This window comes from Pelophylax lessonae (assembly GCF_965119305.1).
Source record: "Pelophylax lessonae genome assembly, chromosome: 4".
In the NCBI taxonomy this organism is placed as follows: domain Eukaryota; kingdom Metazoa; phylum Chordata; class Amphibia; order Anura; family Ranidae; genus Pelophylax; species Pelophylax lessonae.
In genome coordinates, this window is record NC_138771.1 from 607,399,817 (window position 1) to 607,421,868 (window position 22,052).

Consider the following 22,052-nt stretch of genomic DNA (forward strand, 5'->3'; position numbering starts at 1 on the left):
CCCTTTCACAAAGGTCAGTGTACTTTGTGCATGCGCAGTTAGTAACCAGCTGTGAAGCCACAAGGCTTCACTGCCGGTTCCCTTAGTCAAGATGGCAGCGCCAGCACCTGATAGCTGAGTGAAAAATCGCTCAGGTGAGTACAGCGCTGGATCCCTGGACAGGTAAGTGCCCTAATGTTAAAAGTCAGCAGCAACAGTATTTGTAGCTGCTGTCTTTTAATTTTTTCTGAAGGAGCCTGAAGCTCCTCAGACATTAAGGCTGGGTTCACATACTGTGTATGCAAATTGAATGCGCTTTGAACCTCATCCGATTGGCATGACCTGTGAACCGGCAGCCTTCTCTATCTCACATCTGTGGGCCAGCCGTGGTCCGTTTTTAAAAAGAGTGGTGTGCGTTTTTCAGTCCGGTTCAGGTGTGATTTCAAGTAAAAATGTGCACATGAACCGGTGAACAAAACCGCACCGGACTACAAGCCACAAATACATATATTTTTACTGTGGGGAAAAATTATTATTTGATCCCCTTCAGATTTTGTAAGTTTGCCTATTTACAAAGAAATGAAGGGTCTATAATTGTTATCATAGGTGTATTTTAAACGATAGAGACAGAATATCAACCAAAAATCCAGAAAAAACACATGATACAAGTCTTATAAATTGAGTTGCAGTTCAGTGATTAAAATAAGCATTTGAATCCCTACCAACCAACAATAATACTGGCTCCCACAGACTGGCTACAGTATGAGCTCATGTCATACACAGATTAGTCCTGTCAATTTAGGAAGGTGCTCCTAACGACAACTTGTTATGTGTATAAAAGACACCTGTCCACAGAATCTCTTACTTCCATTCAAACCTCACCATCATAGGCAAGACCAAAGAGCCGTCAAAGGACGTCAGGGACAAGATTGTAGACCTGCACAAGGCTGGAATGGGCTACAAAGCCATCAGCAAGAAGCTTGGTGAGAAGGAGACAACTGTTGGAGCGATTATTCACAAATGGAAGAAATACAAAATAACCATCAATCACCCTCAGACCATCAGTCTGGAACTCTATGCAAGATTTCACCTCATGGAGTACGGATGATCATGAGAAAAGAGAGGGATCAGCCGAGAACTACTCGGGAAGAGCTTGTGAATGATCTCAAGGAAGTTGGGACCACAGTCACCAAACAAACTATTGGTAACACAATACGCCGCCATGTATTTAAATTCTGCAGCGCCTACAAGGTCCCCTCCTCAAGAAGGCACATGTACAGGACCATCTGAGGTTTGCCAATTAACATCTAAATGATTCAGAGAAGGATTGAGACAAAGTTCTATGTTCAGAAGAGAACAAAATTGAGCTCTTTGGCATTAACTCGACTTGCTGTGTTTAGAGGAAGAAAAATGCTGACTATGACCCTAAGAACACCATCCCTACAGTCAAGCGCGGAGGTAGAAACATGAGGCTTTGGGGCTGTTTCTCTGCTAAAGGTACAGGCTGACTTTGCCGCATTGAGGGGCCAATGGACGGGGCCATGTATTGGAAAATCTTGGATGAGAACCTTCTTCCCTCAGCCAGAACACTGAAGATGGGTCATGGATGGGTCTTCCAGCATGACAATGACCCAAAACATACTGCCAAGGCAACAAAGAGTGGCTCGAGAAGAAGCACATTAAGGTCATGGAGTTGCCTAGCCAGTCTCCAGACCAATAATCCTATAGAAAATGTATGGAGGGGGGTGAAACTTCGAGTTGCCAAGTGACAGCCGAGAAAACTTAAGGATTTCGAGAAGATCTGTAAAGAAGAGTGGACCAAAATCCCTCCTGAGATGTGTGCAAACCTGGTAACCGACTACAAGAAACATTTTAGCTCTGTGCTTGCCAAAAAGGATTTCTCCACCAAGTACTAAGTCATGTTTTGCTTGGGGATCAAATACTTTTTTACTCACTGAACTGAAACTTAAATTAGAGCATTTGTATCATGTGTTTTTTCTGGGTTTTTGGTTGATATTCTGTCTCTATCATATAAAATACACCTATGATGAAAATTATAGACCATTAATTTCTTTGTAAATGGGCAAATTTACAAAAACTGCAGGGGATCAAATAATTATTTTCCCCACTGTATATCCGCCTGCAGTTCAGCTTCAAGGAAAGCCTAATGTAAACCTTTTTATGTAAACATATTGACACCTTTACAGTCCTCTCAGCCTTTTCCCCAAAATGTGCAAACTAAGCAGACTAAACAGAACCGTCAGAAATATGCCAGTTGGAATGCTTTGTCAAAAGTAAGTGGCTAGGCCTGCATTGATAGCAGAGAGAGGTGGCATAAGACTGCCACAGGAAGGGCAGAGGTGTCTTGGACTTGCAGCTGTAATTGACAGCTTGGCTTTACTTTGTCTGTGGCATGCAAAGAGCAAGATAGTAGCTCCCAGCAGGGGGAAAAACTTGATCTTTGGCTACAGACTGCAATACAGGTTTGTAAACCTATACCATATTTAATTCTTTATAAGATGAATTCTGTGGACAGTGGTAAGAGAAGTATTTATGAAGGATACAGTTTCCAAAAAGAGTCAGAATGATGAAATAGATGGAGAACACCATGCCTGATTTGACCCCACCCTGAGCCTTGATGCCATCATACATTACTTCATTCCAGTCCTCCCCAGTCAGTATCTAAAAGTGAGAAAAAACAGGAAGGTTGATTTAGTAAAAATAGATAAACATGCATAATGGTACATATAGCAGTGCCAGGACAAGGTCATCTAGAGCCCAGGGCGAACATGCCAAACTGCGCCCCCCCCCCTCAAGATGTATGGACATTATGTGTCAGCATGCTTACCCCCTAACCATAACTTTCCCCTCCTCTCAGGACAAATTCGCCCCCTGCTGAAATCCCCCATGCCAGCACAAAAATCCACCCCCCCCCCATCTCCCCTCGCAGCTTAAGTCCTCTCTCTCTTGAAATTCCCCCCCCCCATTAAGAAATCACTTCTCCAAGCACAATTCCTCTACCCCTCAAATTTCCCCTCCAAGTACACATCCTCTCCTCCCACTCCAAATCCCCCCCTACATTTCCCATCCTAGTACAAATACGCCCTGATCATCCCTACTTGCACAAATCGTCCACCCCCCAAAAAAAATCCCCTCCTAGCACCGATTACCTCTACCATATCACCTCTTCAACTGAAATTCCCCATCCAAGCACAAATCCTCTTCCCCCTTCCAACACAAATCCACAAATCACCTTCCCTAGCACCTCCCCCCCAAATTTCTCCTCCTAGAACAATTATTACCCCTGCTGCCCCAAAATTCCCCCACCCAACACAAATCCCCCCCAATTTCCTCAAGGTGCCCCTCGCCTCACATGATACCACAGTGCCCAGGGCAGTCGCCCCCTCCTGCCCACCCCTTGTCCCAGCCCTGAAATATACAAAATCAGTTCCCATACCTGGAACACAGTCATTATTGCTGCAGGAAAGTTATCAAAGTTTGTAGAGGGGGTTTTGTCATCAAAGTTAAACCTGTTAACAAAAAAAGAAAAGGATGTAAATGTGGAGTACAAAGCTATTATGCACAGCTACAGTATTACTCTAAGTACCCGGTGGCCAGACCCGGTGGCACCTGTCACCTAACTTTAGATTTTGTCCTTCCCGGAAGTCTTGTGCTTCCAGCTTTTTCTTTTTTTCCGTCTGCTACTAGAGCACACAGGTGAACATCAAGTCACCTCACCATGACATATTACTCTTAGCATATACAGCTACTTACTGTCCACCAAACAGCTGCATCCCCAGTAAGGCAAAGACCACAATGAAAAGGAAGAGCAGGAATAGCAAGCTGATGATGGATTTCATTGAGCTCAGAAGGGAGATCACCAGGTTACGGAGAGATGCCCAATATCTGCACATTAAAAAAAAAAAAGAATCAGACAAAAATGGAAGCGAAAGATACACCTTAATAATGTGAAATGAGCTTTGCATATAATAAGGCAATATAAAATAACCCTTGTATCATTTATCATAACTAACTTTTCCCATGTTTATAAAAGCAAGGTATATGTAGAGATAATGAGATATAGTTCTTTTCTTGCATTTCATTGCTGAGTGAGTTCAAACAGAAAAGCAAAAAGCTCAATTCCTATAATGAAAATTTACTATTTTTACCAGTATTTATTGGGGGACACAGAACCCTAGTCATCTACATACAGGTATAGCAGCTGCCCCTGGGAAAATGGACACAAAGTAAAGCAAAATGGCACAGCCCCATCTAGTGGCTATACCACTGCATGTGTATCACAAGCTCTCCAAAAAGAGAAACAGGGGTTGGGGAATGGAAAAAAAAACACAATTTGCTTCAAATATTTAAACATTTTGCATGTACATGGGGACCACATACAAAATGAGTTGTCTCCTAACCTATCAAACCTAACCCTAATTCCAACCTTTAGGTCCCGTCTACTACTTTCCGTTCTGTTTTTTTTAGTTACAACATGCATATTAATGAGTATTATGCATCAAATAGATGGGCTACCAATACACCAGAACGTAAAAAAAAAAAACAGCAACTCCGACACAGCGCAACACTGTTGTGGATTACCGTGCATTGTGGTAGGCCTTTGTGGGGATCCCAAAAAGCCTTAATAGTAAGTGTAGCCAACATCCCAAAGGAATATCTTTGAACAAGGTTTGGTGCCTCAAGCCAAATGGGTGGGATTTTATGGGCTCAATAAAACAATGGAATAAAATATTGGTAATTTATTGGAACAATTGCGTAAGTGGTAAATGACAACACTTGATTGGACATTTACCATGGTTGCATAAAAAATTATATATACACATAATTTTTTATGCAACCATGGTAAATGTCCATAGTTTGCATATTGTAATTTTGACGATTATCTACTATATTTTCCAGATATGGTGGACAATTTTTCCTTGACAAAGGCAGTGTATTATATATGCCGAAACGCATAGGAAATCCAAGATATTCTCTCTCAACAGATCCCATGCTGTATACACTAGCAAGGACTGACAGAGAGATATATTATTGTCACCACATCACCTTGTCACTTCTTCTTATCTAATTTCACTATCACCTATGGGTCTATAACCCATACACACAATAAAGTATTGTCATTTACCACTTATGCAATTGTTCCAATATATTACTAATATTTTATTCCATTGTTTTATTGAGCCCATAAAATCCCACCCCCTTGGCTTGAGGCACCAAACCTTGTTCACCGTGCATTGTGGTATGCCAAAACACAGGTGCGTTATCTTACTATTTGGCACACCATTAAAAATGCATGACACAGATATATAAACTATTGTGTGTATCTCAAATTGAAGCTAGTAAACCTCAGCCTAGTTCACATGCATAACTCTTAGTGGTTGTAAACCTCAGAAGCATATCCTTCTACATTTTGTACTTAATCAATGTCTCAATTCAAAGCACTAAGTGAGATTTCTTTCTGCTGCCTGGGTCCTCTGCTATTTGCATGAGTCACTTCTCCAACAAGTTTTCCTGACACCAAGAGGTAAAAAGGTGACAGGGGAGGGGGCTCCAACACATAGCCTGTGACTGACAGCCTCAGCTCTGTTTCTGTGTGCTGTATGAAGAGGGTGTGTGTCCCTTCCCTCCAATCAGCTTAGCTCTGCAGAGTGTAACTTCAGCTATCCACCCCCCTGCTTTTTGAAAGCTGAGAGAAGAAATAGATGCAGATAAACAGGTACACCTTACGTAGAAGGATTCATTTGATCTCTGTGTATCACCTGAGGATGGTCACTTCACTTGGTATATGTAACAGTTTAAAACAACTTTAAACTGAGTTTAATGACATACCCTAAACCTAAGGTGGGATTCTTGCCTTTGTGGTGCGTTACCATGAATTATGGTAAGGCAGCCTATTCATTCACAATGGGCTGCTAAAGCACCACAACAACAAGATAGCACACCAGAGTGCCTATCTTTTGATTTTTTTAAAGCACCACAACACACATGCCATTTTCCAGTACATTGCAACTTACAGGTTGGAAGTAGTAAGCTAAAATACTGTCCTATTGTTTGAGGAATGCGCGTTGGGGTGCCAATGCACCAGGGTTCACATGTTACTGCAACACAAACACACGAATCCTGCCTAAACTTTAGGTGAAATTTATTTTATGACACTAAATACAGCAACAGCAGCACTAATAGAGTTGGTGTGTGATAGAGGAGGTGAGAAGACAGAAGGAAGTACAGCAACACTTCAAGGTCATTTTAATGGCCAAGTTAGGCCAATGGAATAACTTGGAAAGCCTGGACAAGATGAAACTCGGTTGGCATGACATCTGGGAGATGGAGGGATCTCAGGTAAGTTTTGTCATCAGAGCCACTTATGACCTTCCCAGGCTTCAGAACTTGAAGCAGTGACGGGGAAAAAATTCTGCTTGCTCTCTCTGTCAAGCACCTGCATCACTAAAGAACATTCTAACAGGATGCTCTGTGAGGGCGTTACACTTGGCAGCATAACAGGTTCTCAGACAGCTGACATTAACCTTGGAACTGAGACAAACCACCATATGTATGCTCTCCCACAAACAAATCCTTATCAAACCAAGCAGAAAAAAACAGAAATTGGATTTGGATTATAAGGTCGAGGTGACGGACAGAGCACTGCCCTCTGTCTGTCATCTTGATAAAGGGGGTCTCCACGTGTGTGTTTTTTCTGACATGGCACTTCAGTAAATTTTGTTGTAGGTTTTTATTGCTGTCACCCTCTATTTTCCTGGTGACCGCTGTCAATAGGACTGAAAGAGGTGGGAAATCCAACATGTCAATGGTACAGGAGGTGAAGGAAATTTTTTTTTAATGGGGACACCTGTTTCAGTGACTGGAATTATTACATCTCATTTCCTGTTGTGTCTTCAGAGCAGAAAGTAGGGGAAATCTTAAGGAGACATGTACCTGGTTTCAATTTTTATGCCCAGGAAAAACTTTTTTCTTGGGTTTGAATGAAGACATATTTCATGTCCGAGGTGTGCAACCACTTTACGAGTCATGCTTGTGAACTTTGTGTACAGAATTGCATTACCACGCAATCGGAAGATAAAATAGCGCAGTGCCGAATAGCAAAAAATGGCCTGGTCATGAAGGGAGGTGAAATCTTCCAGAGCTGAAGTGGATATATAAAACGGTATGAACCTAGCCATGAGGCTTTTTTAAAAACACAATCACTAACATGCCGATTGTTAGGCTGAGAAGAATGGCAACTCTCTACAGTCCCGATCACTTACTTTGTAACCTTGAAAATGCGCAGCAAGCGGAGGGCTCTTAAGACGCTGATCCCAAAAGAGGTTCCAGGCTTCACCATTGCCCAAATAACCTCAAATATGCTCCCAGTGATAACCTGGACAGAATAAAGACAATAACCTATTAGTAGGAAGAATATGTATTGTATGTAAATCCAGAGAAGGCCAATTCACAACAGTGACCTGTAAGGTGTCTCTATCTCTGCACATAGAATCAATAGGATATGTCATAATGTTTATTTATAGTGCAGGCTGTGCTACTTTTAGCGTACCTGGGCACAGTGCATGAAAGCAATAAGACAAATGGTGTACGGGAACTATCTCACTGCCTGTAGTAGAATGTGCATATTAGAGACGCAGTTGGAAGATACAGATGTCAATGTTCACTGACGCTTTACTTACTTCTGGTTATTTCGTAAATGTTTCATGTCCTGTTTTAACTTTAATACTGACAGCAGCATTCATCATGGAACACACCTGCAGGCCACTATTAACAGGCTTATCCTGTATCCTATAACAGAAACCTTCTCCAAGAAAACAATGCTTCCACACGCAGCAGTTCACCTATTGCATGGAGTGCGCTGCGAGTATAGGGGGTGTATGGGGAATTCATGGAGTGCGCTGCGAGTATAGGAGGTGTATGCGAAATGCATGAAGTGCGCTGCGAGTATATATAGGGGGTGTATGGGGAATGCATGGAGTGTGCTGCGAATATAGGGGGTGTATGGGGAATACATGGAGTGCACTGCAAGTATAGGGGGTGTATGGGGAGATGCATGGAGTGCACTGCGAGTATAGGGGGTGTATGAGGAATGCATGGAGTGCGCTGCGAGTATAGGAGGCGTATGGGAAATGAATGGAGTGCACTGCGAATATAGGGGGTGTATGGGGAGATGCATGGAGTGCGCTGCGAGTATAGGGGGTGTATGGGGATTGCATTGAGTGCACTGCGAGTATAGGGGTGTATGGGGAGATGCATGGAGTGCGCTGCGAGTATAGGGGGTGTATGGGGATTGCATTGAGTGCACTGCGAGTATAGGGGTGTATGGGGAGATGCATGGAGTGCGCTGCGAGTATAGTGGGTGTATGGGGATTGCATGGAGTGTGCTGTGAGTATAGGAGGTGTATGGGGAATACATGGAGTGCGCTGCGAGTATAGGGGGTGTATGGGGAATGCATGGAATGCGCTGTGAGTATAGGGGGTGTATGGAGATATGCATGGAGTGCACTACGAGTATAGGGGGTGTATGAGGAATGCATGGAGTGCGCTGCGAGTATAGGGGGTGTATGGGGAATACATGGAGTGCGCTGCAAGTATAGGGGGTGTATGGGGAATTCATGGAGTGCGCTGCGAGTATAGGGGGTGTGTGGGGAATGCATGGAGTGCACTGCAAGTATAGGAGGTGTATGGGGAATGCATGGAGTGTGCTGAGAGTATAGGGGGTGTATGGGGAATGCATGGAGTGAACTGCGAGTATAGGAGGTGTATGGGGAATGCATGGAGTGCGCTGAGAGTATAGGAGGTGTATGGGGAATGCATGGAGTGTGCTGCGAGTATAGGGGGTGTATGGGGAATGCATGGAGTGCACTGGGAGTATAGGAGGTGTATGGGGAATGCATGGAGTGCACTGCGAGTATAGGAGGTGTATGGGGAATGCATGGAGTGTGCTGAGAGTATAGGAGGTGTATGGGGAATGCATGGAGTGTGCTGCGAGTATAGGGGGTGTATGGGGAATGCATGGAGTGCACTGCGAGTATAGGAGGTGTATGGGGAATGCATGGAGTGCACTGCGAGTATAGGAGGTGTATGGGGAATGCATGATGTGTGCTTATATTAGATCATGCTCTACTGTTTTTAAAAATTTTGGGGGGGGGGGGGGGGGGGGAGTATCTGGTCTTGCCTAGTGCACAAAAAAGTCTAGCATTGGCCCTGACGTAGCCATGTTGGTTATTCAACTGCTGTCTCCATATCAGCGTTGTGCCAAGTCCTAGACTCTTTAAATGTCTGCAGCAATTCTGAACTTCAAGAGTTACAGCCTCCTCCAGCAGAATCTTCAGTATCCAACACTGCCGGGTGTGCTGGATGCCTGCAACCCCTGTCACACATTGTGATTCCATCTGCTGGCCCCTATGTTACCACAGGACACAGTAGTGATGTAGGGATTAATGGATGGAACCACAGCACACAGCATGGGACTAGATATTCAACACTACTGGCAGTGTAAGATGCCGAAGATTCTGCTGTAGAGCAATCTTTGAACTCACCATCCCCTAAAGAGGTAATTATTACAGCGGTATTAAATTTAGGCCAAAAATGTAATATATTGCAGCTTACCAATCATTAGATGTGGTGTCTGCATTCGTTTTTTTTTTTTTAATGTTCCCCCTCTCTTTTCACCTGGTGATCTATCCAGTACCAGACCTCCTGTATTAGAGTCTCCCACTCTGGATGAAGGAGAACATTTGGAGCAGCATTGTCAGTCTAGGGGGAGGCTAGTGTTAGATGTACTGGTAGATTTGGATACACTAAGAAACTAAAGCTTAACTTTAGCTAATACTTTATAATCAGTTACAGCAAACTGTTTATTCCTTTTTGGGATAAAGGTTTCACATAATTAAATAAAAGCTGATTATTGTAATCACCCCTGTCAGCGTTGAATGGTTTGTCTCATGGTTTGTCCCAATGGCCTGTAACTGATATATCTGCAAGAGAGCTTGTTCTTTTGAAAAACAACAGACTCACTGGCCAGATCATTAGGTGAAAATATAAGAAGGAAAGCCTAAAAAAAGAAAACTAATGCAGCTAGCACATCCAGTTATTGGTAAAATACAATATAATAAATGTTTGCTTTTCAGTTTAATCCTGCTTTGAATCTTTTATTGTAGAGATGGGTTTTTTTCAGAAACTTTTTTCCAAGTGACAGAATCACTTTAGGAGATATTCACATTTGTAGCAGACAGTTATATCACCGGCGCATGCCCACTGGGCTCTGAATGGACGGCACACTCGAGTGTGCTAGTATGCATCACATACTATTATGAGAGACTTACCCTAAAACCAAGCCCTCACTGCCGACAGGGCTCCCATCTTCACCCATTCTTTCTTCTGGGTTTGTGGGCTCCGGCCGCTTGAATGGCTAAGCAGCGATGAGGTCATTCCTGCGAGTGCAGGAGTCACAGCCGCAGCGCAGAGCGTTGAAGGGACGGAATGAGTATGACATTCCCTTCAGAGCGAATGCGCCAGTGACGTCACCAACTGCTGCTCACACGAATATCTCCTAAATGGTGCACGTTTAAGAGATATTTATTTTAACTTCAGATAAGCTTTATTATACGCATACCTGTAGGTAACAGTAGAAGAAACAAGTTTTCTACCACTTTGACTGGTGCTGTATAATTTTTAGGCACCTCTGGCAGTATTATTCATATATTGAATACTGTCATCATTATGAATTAGCAGCATTTATCAGAATACAAATATTTTTATGACAGTCATCCTTTAAAGGTATTGTAAAGGTTTGTTTTCTTTTTTTCTAAATAACAAACATGTTATACAGTATTTACCTGCTCTGTGGAAGGATTTTGCATAGAGCAGCCCTGATCCTCCTTTTCTGGGGTGCCCTGGCGTCGCTTCTGGCTCCTCCGTTTCATTGGGTGCCCCCACGGAGAGCTGCTTTCCATGGAGGCACCCATGCGGGCACGCTCACAAGTCCCGCTGCTGCGTCTTGCCCCCCCCCGCTCTCGTGTCACTGGATTTGATTGACAGCAGCAGGAGCCAATGTCTCCTACTGCTACCAATCTATCCAATGAGGGCTCATGCTAGTCGCTGGAACGTTCGGGTTCAGGTAAGAATAACGGGGGTCTGGGGGGGCAGCAGCAACTAAGAAGGTTTTTCACCTTAACCTCCCTGGCAGTATGATTATGTCAGGAATTCTGTACCAAAAGCGGTACAATTTTTTTCATGGAAATTTGGCGTTATGTATTATAGGCCTACAATTCTTAGTAATTACTGACTTAAACCTGACCAAAACAAGACTCTAGTAGACATCCCAGATGTGATAAATTTGAAACACAAACGCATGAATTATAATCGAATCAATAATATAATTTTATTATATAATATATAATATATATAATAAAATTATATTATTGATTAGATTATAATTCATGCGTTATATATTATATATATATATATATGTGTGTGTATATATATATATATATATATATATATATATATATATATATATGTGTGTGTGTGTATATATATATATATATATATATATATATGTGTGTGTGTGTGTATATATATATATATATATATATATACACACACACACATATATATATATATATATATATATATATATATATATTATATAACGCATGAATTATAATCAAATCAATAATATAATTTTATATATATATATATATATACGTGTGTATATAGGCAGGCCTTTTTTTCTCAGAAAAAAGGTGCTGGAACTCACCCTCCCCAGCCAACTCCCCACCCCAACCACGCCTACAACCCCACCCCAACCACACCCACAACCCCGCCCCCAGCTACGCCTTTCTGAGAGGTGAAAATTGCACAGTTGCCAAACAGTGGGTGTGATCGAGGCTCAGAACTGCGTATCGCAGAAGACGCAAGGTTCAGAAAAGAGAAACACACAGAGTACAGGAGTATGTATTGTTCAGTGCTGAGGAGTGCATATCATACAGGGTGTAGTAGCTATAAACATGTACAGTACACAACATTAAAAATTACAGTATGTACCATACAGCACAGCACAGAGACTATGATCAGGAGCATGTAATGTACACTGTACATACATAATCTAAGGCGTATGATACACACTCCTAACCACTACATCTGTATACTGTGCTATACATTATATAATAGTGACCCCTGTTCTCTTTATACATTTTCTCATTTACACACTTCTGGCCTCTGCACTCTGTCAGTTGTGCTGTACCTTACATACTCCTGACTGCTCAACTCTGTATGCTGTGATGTATTTTGCATGCTCCAGGGGCCATTATTGTAACACATGACTGTAAGAGGTATGTAATGTATAGCACAGCATACAGTTATGACTAGGCAATATACAATGTACTGTATTTTACCAAATCATCACTGTTGCACGCTGCTATACATGACATAGTATTGGTTACTGAACTCTGTATACTTTGCTGCAGCAAAGTTCCCTTATCCTCTCCAAGCAAAAATCCCACTTCCCTCAAGTATCCCCCACCCCTCAAAGGAACCATCAATTACTCGCCTCTGCAAACCTCTTTGCTTTCCTCTCCCTCCACCCCCAGCTCAACTCTGCACTTTTTCCACAGTTCACCTTAGCACCCCCCTCCACAAATCACCTCTGCACCCCCATCTAGAGCTTATCTTCACAGCTTTCACCTCTGTATTATCTGTACACCCCCTTCCCTGCTATCACCCCTGCACAAGTCCCCCTTTCCCAACTCTCCCCTTTGCACAAATCCCCCTCCACAGCTCTTTTACAAATCCCCCCTCCCCCCAAAGCCCTCACCTTTTCACAGACCCCCCTCCCCCACACAAAAAACGTTCTCACCTGGTATCCACAGATTGTCCTCCTCTTTTACTGCTTCAGGAATGCAGCCACCACGGCTCTGTTAGCTGTGCCCGGGCTTTTTTTTTGTCATTACAGTGACATCCCTGCAGTTCAGCCTATCAGGAATGCAGCATGGAGCAGGGGAGGAGATTCACAGCACTTCACTCGGATTCGTGCTGCACATAGTTGTAACAGGCAGGAGATGAAGAAAGAAGCCGCCTCCCCAAGCCCCTCCTCCCCTCCTCCGTGCTGCATTCTTGATAGGCAGAGCCGCAGAACATCACTGTAGAGACCCGAACATCCAGCTTCATGTGTCTGCAGTGCCGACACTCGCACACAGTAAGTGGTGGAGGAAGTGAGTCCTCCACCAGCTTCTGTGTAATGTGACAAGCAGGAGAGGACAGGGCAGCCAGAGGTGGCGGAACTGCGTTCCGGTGCGTTCCGGCAGAAAAAAAGCCCTGTATATAGGTATATATGTGTGTGTGTGCATATATATATGCATATATATATATATATATATATAATATAAAATGTGTTATGTGTTTTGTGCAACGTTTTTTTTTTTTTTAAATTTCCATCCCTATTTCCGCTCCCATGCAGCATTGCTGCTGCAGGGAACGGAACTAGGAAGTTATCGGACTGACAGACGAGTGGCGGGACTCTCGGCTGGCGGTCACAGCAATGAGAGATCATCGCTGGATCGCCAGGACAAGGTAAGAGACACCGCTGCGCTCTCTGCACATCTACCCCGAGCGTGACTCGGGGATACCGATCCTAACCTAAAAAATCCACCCCGAGTCACGCTCGGGATTACCGCCCAGGAGGTTAATGCATAGAATGCATTAAGGTAAAAACCTTGAGACTTTACAACTTCTTTAAGATGTAATTCCTCTTTTTTGAGAGAAAAAATAACAAATTAAAATAAAATAACATAGCATATACAATTGCTACACATGTCACAATGTAATTTTGAATGTTACTAAACATTTTCTTTCCTTTTCAATCTACAGTGCTGTATTTTTTTAATAAAATGCAATGCAATATGGTAGCCTAGAGATGTTCTGTACACAGATGGTGTACAGGACGCCCCTCTGAAATGTCATTTCCTGCTTGTGTGATTGGTTTAGTGATTTTCCCAGATATCTGCACTAAGATACAAGTCAGATCTTCAGCATCCCCTACCAACAAAAATGTCATTTTTTGGTAAAATACTCCCAAAGAAAATCACGTGTAAAGGGATATGGACCCTGCCATTTTCTTCATTAGAACCCTGTAGGTGCAGCAGCTGATAATTATAAAATCACTCCCATTCACTTGGCACATGGACACAGAGAAACAAACAGCTATTTCTTCAGAATACGGCCTCATGCACATTGGTTTTATGTAAGCGCTGTTTATACTGACAGGAGAAAATTATAATGCCATTATAAACCCACCTAAGCTGCATTTTTTCAAAACCGTTTAGCAGAGTTTACAGAGTTTGGACATTTATTTAACTGGCCAGAATTTGAATTTATATTGGCCATTCGATTCAATTCAATTAAATAAACGCTGAAGTGCGTTTAGGCACGTTTAACAGCGTTCACCGTTTTTTTGGAGTAAAAGAAAAACACCTAAACTCGCAACAATGTGAGTTTAACAGCAGCAGTCTGTATAAGCCTTACAAAAGGTAGGAATCTGCAACAACGTTTGTTAAAATTCCTACAATGTACATAGATCCCCCAGAGGGGAGAGGTTTTTTTTTACTCTTTAACCTCCCTGGCGGTATGATTCTTTTGGCTTTTAGGTGCTGAAAGCGGTACCATTATTTTGCATGTAATTCTTGTGAATGAGCAGCCCAAACCAACTGTATACATTTATTATATATATATTTTTTATATATATATATATATATATATATATATATATGTATGTATACATATATTATGTATATATATATATATACGTATATATATATATATATATATATATATATATATATATATATAATATGTATACAGTTGGTTTGGGCTGCTCATTCACAAGAATTATGTATATATATATATATATATATATATATATATATATACGTGTGTGTATATATATATATATATATATATACACACATATATATATGTATATATATATATATATATATATATATATATATACTGTATATATATATATATATATATATATATATATATATATATATATATGTATATATATATATATATATATATATATATATATATTCATATATTTACATAAAAAGTACAGTAAAACTGCAGGAAAGGGCACTGGGGGGCAATGTAATGTGATTTTTTTTTATTTTGAATGGTATCAGTGTGTTTGGTGTGTTTTACATTCGAATTTGCCGCCGGTTCCAACCCCCGGCGGACGTCACGTCGCCAGAGACGGAAGCCGGGGCTCGCAGACGATCGGGAGGAAGCTCCGCCGCCGCACACCGCCCGCATTCTTCGCTGGATCCCGGAGAAAAGGTAAGTAAAACCTCTTCCAGCATCCAGCGATCTTCCTAGCACTACCCCGAGTGTGACTCGGGGTTACCGCTTTTGGCTTTAAAATCTTACCCCGAGTCACACTCGGGAATACCGCTAGGAAGGTTAAGCAACTCCAAATCTTTAAAAATTTGATTAAAAAATTACATAAATGGGTTTAGGAATTTTATCTAACTAGAATAACTCTTCACATATTATTAAATGAAGTGATGGTAATCTCACAACTGCAGAATCAATTTAATAAGCACTGAAGTGCTAAACACGCCCAATGTTTAGGCGTGTTTTACTGCGTTCAGTGTTTTTATGTAGTGGAAATTGCCTTTCCTGAATGCGATTTTAGGGCGTTCAGAAAACATCCTCTAAACTCCCCTGCTATTAAATTGCTAAAAACATCCATGTGTGCATGGACACATAGGATGACAGGGGAGTTTAAGGGCAGAAAAAAAAAAAACACCTAAACTTGCAAAAATGTGAGTTTAACCTCCCTGGCGGTATGATTCTTTCCGATTTTAGGTGCGGAAAGCGGTACAATTATTTTGCATGTAATTCTTAAGGACGAGCAGCCAAAACCAACTATTTACATATGATTTTTTTTTACTGTGCGTTCTTCTTTATAACATCTCGGGTATGATAAAGTTTGAAACACAAAATCATAAATTATAATATAATAAATAACTATAAATAAGTTAAGTTAAAGTGTATATATATATATATATATATATATACGTATACATATATATATATATGTGTGTGTGTATACATATATATATATATATATATATATAAAGATAGATAGATATACGTGTATATCTATCTATATCTATATAAATATATATAGATATATATATATATACACTTTAACTTATTTATAGTTATTTATTACACTATTCTATTATATATAGTACAGTAAAACTGCAGGAAAGGGCACTGGGGGGCAAACTAATGTCAATTTATTTTATTATGTAATGTAATCCAATAGGATTACAATATATCAGTCTGTTTGTGTGTTTTACTTTTCAAATTTGCCGTCGGTTCCACCCCCCTGCGAGCGTCAAGATGCAGGAGATGGAAGCCGGGGCACAGAGCATCGGGCGGAAGATCTGGCCGCTGTATGTTGCAGGGACACTTTGCGGGATCCCGGGGACAAGGTGAGTAACCTCATCCAGGATCCAGCGATGCTTCCTTGTGGTACCCCGAGTGTGGCTCGGGGTTACCGCTAATGGCACTGAAATTTCACCCCAAGCCACACTCGGGAATACCGCCAAGGAGGTTAACAGCAGCAGTGTGCATAAGCCTTACAAAAGGTAGGAATCTATGTACATAGATCACCCAGAGGGGAGAGTTTTTTTCTAAAAAAAAGCTGAGTTACTCTTTAAACAAGTCCAAGCCGCTATTCTTTAAGTATTAAAATTTAAAAAATACACAAATGGGTTTAGGGAAGTTTATCTTACTAGAATAATTCTTCACATATTATTAAATGAAGTGACAGTAATCTCACAACTGCAGAATCATTTTATTGCAACAAGAACAAAATATATATATTCCATTACTTATCCATTTATGTTTGAATAAACGTATACTTACGGCACAGTCAAAGCAGTTAAACGATGAATGAAAATAAGGCCTGGTTCCAAGACCGTACATTTTTATAAACATTTCGGACATAAAGAGCCCAAGGAAAATGAATTCTGCATAGTCTGCAAGAATAGAACAGAAGATTATCAAATCGTTCCACATTTCCACCTCTGTGATTTACATATTTACTGGTTACAACTGAAAGAAATTATTTGTCTGTATTATTCAAAGAGAGCAGGCAGATTTTACCTGTCAAGGCAAACTGGAAAATAAAGGAATTTAGTTGGTGTAACAAAGACACTTCTTTTTCAGACCGTTGAACACAGGAGTCCTGTGCAGTTATTAAAAAAGTTTAGCCAAAGCTTGTTTGGCTGGACTTCTCCTTGGATCACAGGAGTGTAGTTCGTTCTGCAAACCTGTGACCTATTTTCAGCAGACAGCCCGCTGTCAGCTAACAACACAGAGGTGGTCCAAGATCACAACAATATGGTTGGGATTCGCCCACAACCCTGGACCGACACCTGGCTCAGCCTCTCAGCAAGCCAATGGGAGCCTGAGTCAGCTGCTACCTCCACAGCCCAGCGCAGGGCGGCAGAGCAGAGAGCCAGTGAATGACAGTCACCAGCTCTCTGCTCAGGAAGCCCTGAGAACTGAGCGATCAGCGGTGTTTGATTGCTCGGTTCTCAGTCTTAAAGCCGGCGGGGGAGAGCTCTGATGCTGCATCCACCTAGGTAAGTATGATCTTTTGGGGGAAAAAAAAGCCATACTTCTCTTTTAAAATTGTGTGTCAGGGCAAAATTAAAAAATATAAAAATGTCATTACATTTCTATAATAAATTAGGATTTTCCAGCGCTTTATTTTTTTTAAATCACTGCAAGAACAGCAAAAGAATTGCTGATATGCCAGAAATCCAATGTGCTCCTAACTTCCTGTTTGACCTGTTAACACTGTGCCTCTGCTACCCTGAAAGCCCAACCAACTCTGCCTGCTGGACAACGGAACTCCACCTATCCCCCCACCCATCCCCCACTCTTTCTCTTCTCTGTCCCATTCCACATGCATAGATTCATTTCTTTCCCAGCAAAACATTGCTGCTGCTGTGATTCCCAGGAGCCTGCCCACACACTGTGTTTTGGGAATAGGATCATGGGAGATGTAGCTCTGGGGGAGTAACTATATTAATAGGAACCACATTCTCAGTAGCCAATCCCACATGAATTTTCTAAACTTGGGGCTGATATCACTGAGAGTAATCAAAGAAAACAAATAATACTGGAACATACCCTAGAGGGGGTGGGAGTAAGTAGTATAAGTTAGCAAAGATCACTAAGGCTACGTTCACATCTTGGCGTTGCTATTTACAGGCGTTTTTATGGGCCTTTTTTCAGGCGTTTTTACAGGCGTTTTTGTACAGGCGTTTTTAGGTTGACAAGTGGCCAATGGAAAAAAATAAAAACGCCTGTAATCTGCCCAAAAAGAACATCATGTACTTTTTTTGAGCATTGGGCGTTTTGCTTAAAATGTCAAAACGCTCAGATGTGAACAGGGGCCATTGAAATGAATAAGATTTGTCTTGTTGGGCGTTTTTTGAGCTGATCCTAGAGCAGAAAAACGCCCCAAAAACGCCCAAAATCGCCTACATGTGAACTTAGCCTAATACATGTACTCCTAAATCTGTTGTTTCCACCTTTTACATTCCCTGCCACCACCTTCAATTCACATTTCCCTTTCTCTCAATCCCAGTTCTAAAGTTCTTATACAACAGAGGTCCAGATATCCTATACACACATTTATGGCTTCCATAATGCCAACAACCTCACTGAAAAATACCGTGCATAACACAACATGCATGAACAACTACCAGAAGGAGTGTCTTATGTCTGTAAAAATAACTTGAAAGCTTTTCTCCAAAATGAAAACCTTGTTTTGCAGTTTTAAAGCAAAGACAAAAGTAATGCAGCAACTCACAGAGAAAATTAGTTAGCTGGTCAGGCTGGCCGTAGTGCACAATCGCCACGCACAGCGTGTTTAGAGCTACGAGGCCTAAAACCACCCAGTAAAAAGACTGAGTCTTCACCATACGCCGAATGTAGAAACGTAGGCGCCTTTCCTTTTTGTGTAAGTATGAAGAGTTCTCCATCTTGGCACTTTTAATACTGGCACGGGCAAAAGGGGAGCCTGTGGGTAGAGATAGAAGACGCTTAGAAAATGTGAAGAAATACATAACTGTAACCATCAGCTTAAAGTGAACCTGACATGGCCTAAACATCATCTAAACTTACAATACCCTTGTGCAGATGTGTTTTTTGCAAATATCTGGGTTTTTTTTTTCAGATTCATTTCTGTGTCATTGTGGGGACCCCTGAGTCTTTAGTCTAGGCTGTAAAAAAAGCCCCAAGCCCAAATTTAGCCCCAACAACCTCCATTGTCATTCAGCTTTCAAATGCAAGAGCCTCTATTATACACTGATATTAAATTAAAGTTGGTGGGGTTTTGGACCAGGAGAGAGTAGACCACAATCTTGACTTGGATAAAGAAAAAGACCTAGGTCTAAGATTTGAAGGCCCCCCACAGGGACACAATAATTGATTATGAAGACTGACACAAGTGCTTCTTGGTACAATAAGGTGTCCAAACTACAGCTGCATTGATAGCCTAAATAGGTTTTAGGTAAACTCAGGTTAACCTTAAAGCATCACTCTACTTTTTTAAGGTAATTAAATATTGTAGGACACGCTAGTTAACTCACTTTAGTAAAATTGAGCATCTCTCTATTAAACATCTAAAGGCTGGGCCTCTGTGCCAAATTACAAGTATTTACAATTTGCTCATAATGGTTTTTACCGATTGCTACAATTATTTATGTTTTAAACTATTTTTTACAGCATTATCACCTTCAAATTTCACAGTGTTTTACAAAGTACATAGATCAATCTCTACAACAAGCGGAGGTATTAAAGTGGCTGTAAAGGCTAAAGGTTTTTTTATTACCTTAATGCATTCTCTGCATTAGGGTAAAAAACCTTCCATTGTCAGCTCCCCCTCTGCCCCCCCCAAATACTCACCTAAACCGTTTTCGATCCAGCACTGTGCTCGAGAGCAGTTAAGCTGCTCTCCATCCCTATCCCCTCACTGGATACATTGGCTCCTGCTTCTGTCAATCAAATCCAATGACAAGGGAGCAGGGGGTGGGGTCAAGCCACACTATATGTGTCAATGGATCAAGCCTTTACGAGTGCCTTCAAAGAAAGCGGCTTCCTGTGGCAGCACACGAAGAAGGGGAGAAGCCCAGAGTGCCGGCAGGGGGCCTGAGAAGAGGATGATCGGGGCTGCTCTGTGAAAAACCATTCTACAGAGCAGGTAAGTATGATATACACAATTTTAACAAAAGTATCGGGACTCCTGCCTTTACATGCACATGAACTTTAATGGCATCCCAGTCTTAGTCCGTAGGGTTCAATATTGAGTTGGCCCACCATTTGCAGCTATAACAGCTTCAACTCTTCTGGGAAGGCTGTCCACAAGGTTTAGGAGTGTGTCTATGGGAATGTTTGACCATTCTTCCAGAAGCCCATTTATGAGGTCAGGCACTGATGTGGACAAGTTAACCAAGCTTTATAAGGTACAGCGAGCTTACAACAAACACACACAATCAGAGTTTTAAAGAAAAAAGACAGTTAGATTACCAGCATGTTTTTGGAGACTTTAATATAGGTATTATGTACAGTATATTCAGCAGCTGCTGGTAATTATACATAGACTATTAGTGCTTTAACAACCCGTAGTGGTGCATTTAGCTGGAGAACAGATACATACCCACTGAAGCGATATCTCCTATGGGCTCCTCTCCTTCATCAGCATTCAGCAGCTCCAATTTGTTTTTCTTGATTGTGGGTCTTCGCAGGGCCCCTGTACAGATAAGAAGAAGGGATTTGTTTAATGATAGAGTGGCTGAAATTTACACTGTACAAAATAAAAAATTAATTTATAAAAAAAAAACCTGGAAGTGTTGCCCATACCAACCCATGTAATTCCAGATAATATATTTGTTTATAGCATAGACAATGACAAACAAAATCTTGAATTTTGCAATGGGCAACAACATGGGATGTTCTTGCAAATAAAGCCTTTAACTTTCACATTTGTGCATATAAAAACAATATTTACACTGTAGAATGGGTTAGCTTTAGCAAAGTAGGTGTGGTTTTCTGAAAATTGGTTGGTTTTAGAGGGGCATTGGGCAGACTTGAGGCATTGATTAAATGGCACCTACCCTTTTGGAAATACCTATTCATCAACAAATGAATGTAACCTACGATGTTGTCTAAAATATTATTCTGCTGGCATTACTGGTTAGATGGTACTGACTACAGTAACATAACATCATGACTAAAGACTGGAAAAGCCGACACCTAAAGATGGCTGCACATCTTTCAGGTAACATGCAGAGCACCTCAGGAGTCTTGAGATCCTGGACTCTCTGTTCGTCAGTCAACCTCAGGCCTGTACCATTCCAAGACTTCACTATTTGTCAGTCATGTTGCCTGTCATAGTAGGATACCCATAGCAAGGCATGAGAGGGGGACGGAACAATTTAAAGAGCTGTATTCTTGTGTAGGAAGAATGTCCTAACAAAGAGGTAGTTGTAAAAACATCTTAAGTACATTTGGAATTGTCATAACACCAGTTATGTTAACGGATGAATATGTCGATAGATAAACACGTAGTTAATGAACCACATTATTATTGTCAGGCTTTTTTTCAGCTGGATTTTGGTGGAACTCAGTTCCACCACCTCTGGCTCGGGCCCTCTGCTTCCTGCTCACCACTATCACTTGTAAACACAGAAGTTGGGCTTCTGTGTTTATAAGTGACAGTTTGTCCCCAAGTGGCTCCCATTGAGTTTGGGATCGAGAAGAAGTAGATGCAGGTGCCCAGGGTGGAGTCTGGATGCTTACACCCCCACTGGATGATCCCCCTGCAAGTGAAATAGATGAAGGCACCTACAGTGTGTGGGGAGGTACTAGAGCCTACTGGGTTCTTCAGCTGAGTACAACAACAAAAGTAAGACATGGGGAAGATGGTGGAGCTTTTAAGGAGGGGAAGAAGATTGGGG

At 41.5% G+C, this 22,052-nt stretch overlaps 1 protein-coding gene across 9 annotated transcripts in view; it reads right to left on the bottom strand.

Annotated features, from left to right (window-relative positions):
• Window positions 1-22,052, bottom strand: part of CACNA1A (calcium voltage-gated channel subunit alpha1 A) — a 496,856-nt gene that overhangs the window by 216,620 nt on the left and 258,184 nt on the right. For all 9 annotated transcript variants that reach the window (XM_082255807.1, XM_082255800.1, XM_082255805.1 and 6 more), the window contains exons 10-16: window positions 20,753-20,845; window positions 18,905-19,114; window positions 16,945-17,057; window positions 7,263-7,375; window positions 3,754-3,885; window positions 3,437-3,509; window positions 2,544-2,661 (exon numbers count right to left, since the gene is read on the bottom strand). In XM_082255807.1, coding sequence (XP_082111933.1) covers window positions 2,544-2,661; window positions 3,437-3,509; window positions 3,754-3,885; window positions 7,263-7,375; window positions 16,945-17,057; window positions 18,905-19,114; window positions 20,753-20,845 — 852 coding nt within the window. The remainder of the gene's footprint in view (window positions 1-2,543; window positions 2,662-3,436; window positions 3,510-3,753; window positions 3,886-7,262; window positions 7,376-16,944; window positions 17,058-18,904; window positions 19,115-20,752; window positions 20,846-22,052) is intronic.